This window comes from Juglans regia, chromosome 3, assembly GCF_001411555.2.
Source record: "Juglans regia cultivar Chandler chromosome 3, Walnut 2.0, whole genome shotgun sequence".
NCBI lineage: Eukaryota > Viridiplantae > Streptophyta > Magnoliopsida > Fagales > Juglandaceae > Juglans > Juglans regia.
In genome coordinates this window covers 30,225,319-30,228,876 of record NC_049903.1, presented here as the reverse complement: position 1 = coordinate 30,228,876, position 3,558 = coordinate 30,225,319, and the positions used below count along the sequence as shown (strand labels likewise).

General features: G+C 40.8%; 1 protein-coding gene across 1 annotated transcript; it reads left to right on the top strand.

The window, feature by feature from the left end:
- The first annotated feature begins 331 nt into the window (after nucleotides 1–331).
- On the top strand, nucleotides 332–2,558 carry LOC109015812 (expansin-A6-like). The gene is made up of 3 exons (XM_035688836.1): nucleotides 332–623; nucleotides 948–1,266; nucleotides 1,827–2,558. Exons 1-3 carry the CDS (start codon nucleotides 476–478, stop codon nucleotides 2,134–2,136), a joined length of 777 nt encoding a protein of 258 aa, XP_035544729.1. The 5' UTR covers nucleotides 332–475; the 3' UTR covers nucleotides 2,137–2,558.
- Nucleotides 2,559–3,558: the final 1,000 nt, after the last annotated feature.

Sequence of the window (3,558 nt, the reverse complement as noted above, 5' to 3'; positions counted from 1 at the left end):
TATTTAAAGATGTTAGCGGATCCCTAGCATTATTCATTAAAAAATAATAGATTGAAAACCCTTTTTCATAACCACATTTTAGATGGACTTATTTTTATAAAATCGTTATATATTTATAATTATTTTATTAATAAATTATAAAATTACTTTTCATTTTAAAATATGATGCATTTATTTTATAAAGTATAAACTATCCTTTTTCACTGATATTAATCCACGGAAAATAAATAAATGTGCGTGTGAAAAGAGACGCAAGAGAGATAAAGGGCATTGATTCCGCGGTAATAATTCCATCCCAGCTCCCCCTGGGCCACCCGTCCCTCCATAAGTACCCGTCGTTCTTCCGGCTTTCCATCCGCCCCAGTTCCCAACACTCGCCCTCAACCCCCCACCCTCTCCGCTCCCACACAATTCTGATTTCAATCTGTTTCCCTCACTGACACACACAATCACACTCGCCCTAAGCCGACACGCCATGGCTGCAGTGAGTGTGCTCCGCATTGCTTCCCTTCTCTTGCTTCTCGGGGTGGCTAACGCTAGAATCCCGGGCGTTTTCACCGGCGGTCCGTGGGAGACTGCGCACGCTACTTTCTACGGTGGCAGCGACGCCTCTGGAACTATGGGTACTTTTGATTTCATACTATGTTGAACTTCTTGCCATGTTTAATGAGGTCGCTTCCCGTATACCCATTCCCCTGTTCTGCTCTCAGCTACTCATCTCTATCCAAATCATTCCCCAGCTTGTGTTTTTGTGATTTCTACTGAGAAATGTACCAAAAAATTCCTATAGTCCAGCTTGTTTTGCAGTTCAAGTTCTTAATATTATTTTTCATAGCTCTGTTAGATCTTACAACACAACATGTATTTTTTCAAGTTTTTTAGAAGAACACCCAAGAAACCCCTTTGGGAAAATAAAGACTAATAAACACCGTTTATGGTGTGTGCAGGTGGTGCCTGTGGATATGGCAATCTCTACAGCCAAGGCTACGGAGTGAACACGGCCGCACTGAGTACCGCACTTTTCAACAATGGGCTGAGCTGCGGTGCGTGCTTCGAGATCAAATGTGCCGACGACCCCAGATGGTGCAACCCTGGCAGCCCCTCCATCTTCGTCACCGCCACCAACTTCTGTCCCCCTAACTTTGCTCTCCCAAACGACAACGGCGGCTGGTGCAACCCCCCCAGGTCCCACTTCGACCTCGCCATGCCCATGTTCCTCAAGATCGCCGAGTACCGTGCTGGAATCGTACCCGTCGCTTACCGCCGGTGAGTGAACCTTATTCTCTGTCGGCATTCCTTTTTTCTTTTGTATATTTCGCGGGTCTGGATTTTTTTTCCGTACTCTCATTTTCGACTTTGATTCAGGGAAAAATTCTTAAAAAAAGTAACGGTTGAAAACTTAAACCCGTTGGCCTTCCGTTTGGTTTACTCTAGGATTAGTTTCAAGGTTGCTTTCCCCTTCGTGCCTAAAAAGGAGTTTTCATATATAATTTTATTAATAATCGATTCCTTAATTATTAAATAAAATAAAAAATAAAAATAAAATTATAAAAAAATAATAAATAAATAGTAGAAGAATAATAATCTTATTATTTTCCTTTACCCAAAATCTCCTAGGTAGACGATAATTAATATTTTGTGGGTCTTTTTAAATTAAGATAAAATTAAATTTTTTTATAAAAATTTTAAAAAATAATAAATCACATCAATAATTTAAAATGAGTGATCGATAATCCAACGTAACAGCAGGTAATTAAGAAACAAAAGATTATACAAAAAATGAAATGAAATGATTATTATTATTATTATTATTATTATTATTGCAGGATCTCATGCAGAAAGCAAGGAGGGATCAGATTCACAATCAACGGTTTTCGTTACTTCAACTTGGTTTTGGTGACCAACGTCGCGGGCGCAGGGGACATCGTGCGGCTGAGCGTGAAAGGATCTAACACTGGGTGGCTGAGCATGAGCCGCAACTGGGGTCAAAACTGGCAGTCCAACGCTGTTTTGATTGGCCAGTCGCTTTCCTTCAGGGTCACGGCCAGTGATCGCCGTACATCCACTTCATGGAACGTGGCACCATCTCATTGGCAGTTCGGCCAAACTTTCACCGGGAAGAATTTCCGAGTCTAAAGAGTCTTTTTTATTTTTAAATTTGCTTCACATCTTCTTCTGTTAAACTTGGCCGCCGCCAAATTTCCTTTATTTTCCCGGGAAAAAGTTGGTGGTGGTGGGAGAGTTAAAGACTTGAAAGTAATAGATTCCAAAATGTAATGGTTGATTTTGGGTAGGAAGGATAATATATATAAAAGGAAAAGAGACGGTGAAAATGGTGATAGGTAGGCAAAAGTCACTGAATTGTGCAACTTTTTATTTTATTTTTATTTTTTGAGGACTTTGAAAGGTGTGTCTGACTGTGGCTAGTAGTGCTGGTGAATTTGAAATCCAGCAATGGCTGAAGCGTGCATGTAGCCCGCAGCCTTATTGTGCTACTTTTTTTCAATTTTTCTTTGATGATTTTTGCATTAAATAGTCGATGCTTGGGTTGTTTGGAAGTTATGAGCAACGAAACGTTTGGTGTGAGGATTAATCCATTAATGCATGCAAAATGCAGTGGGCTGTCACAGAAAAGGCTGCATATATGCAGGAGTAATATTGGTATTAATGTTGAAATAATGAATTCAGTTTGTACGGTAAAGGAAAACCATAAAATAATAAATACTATTGATATTAAGTAGATTTGGGAGGGGAGGGGGCTGAGTTCCCACAGGAAATAAGAATCCCGCCTGGTCTCGTAGGCCTAGAGACCCATAGGAAACAAGAAGTTCCTCTCACGGCCAAGGATCAATCCGGCCGGCCTAGAAGTCCTCGAAGTGATAAAAATGGAAAATGATGAAGCTTCGACAATGAGTTGACAAAGGTGGACACCGTCTGCATAGGCCGAGAGGTTGCCAGCAAAAATGTTAGAGACCCAAGCCGTATTAGTTATCTTTCTTTTGTACGCAACATCACAGTGATTACCTCCGACACACTCTAAGTACTCATGAGTTACAGCTGTAGAAGGACGTGTGAGAAAAGTAACCATCTCTTTACCCTGAGAGTAGAAAAGGCAGGAGTCACTGACATAAACTGAGAGGTCGCCGACGTATTTTTTAGAGACCCACGCCGCATTAGTTACCCGTCTCCGGTATGCTACATCGCATTAAATGCCTTAGGCGGCCGAAGCATGAAGGTGATGGGATTGCTCCCTAATGATGGATGCAAGATGCTCCCCATACCTAATATAGAAGCAGACCACCAAGTACATACAAACTTAGGCAATAACTTCTATCAAAATCCCGAAAGCGAAAATTGATTTAGGCATCGGATGGTTCCCCTAACCACTCCCAAACTTTTCCTTGAATTTGTGTTGGTGCAGGTTAAGTAATCTATTCCCCAATTATCTGAAGAGACCTTGCAGTACGTATGAAACATGTTCAAAACAAGATTCACTCTACTTCTGATTGTCATGCCATTTGAAATTGTTGATTATGTACATAATTTTGTAGATGGGTG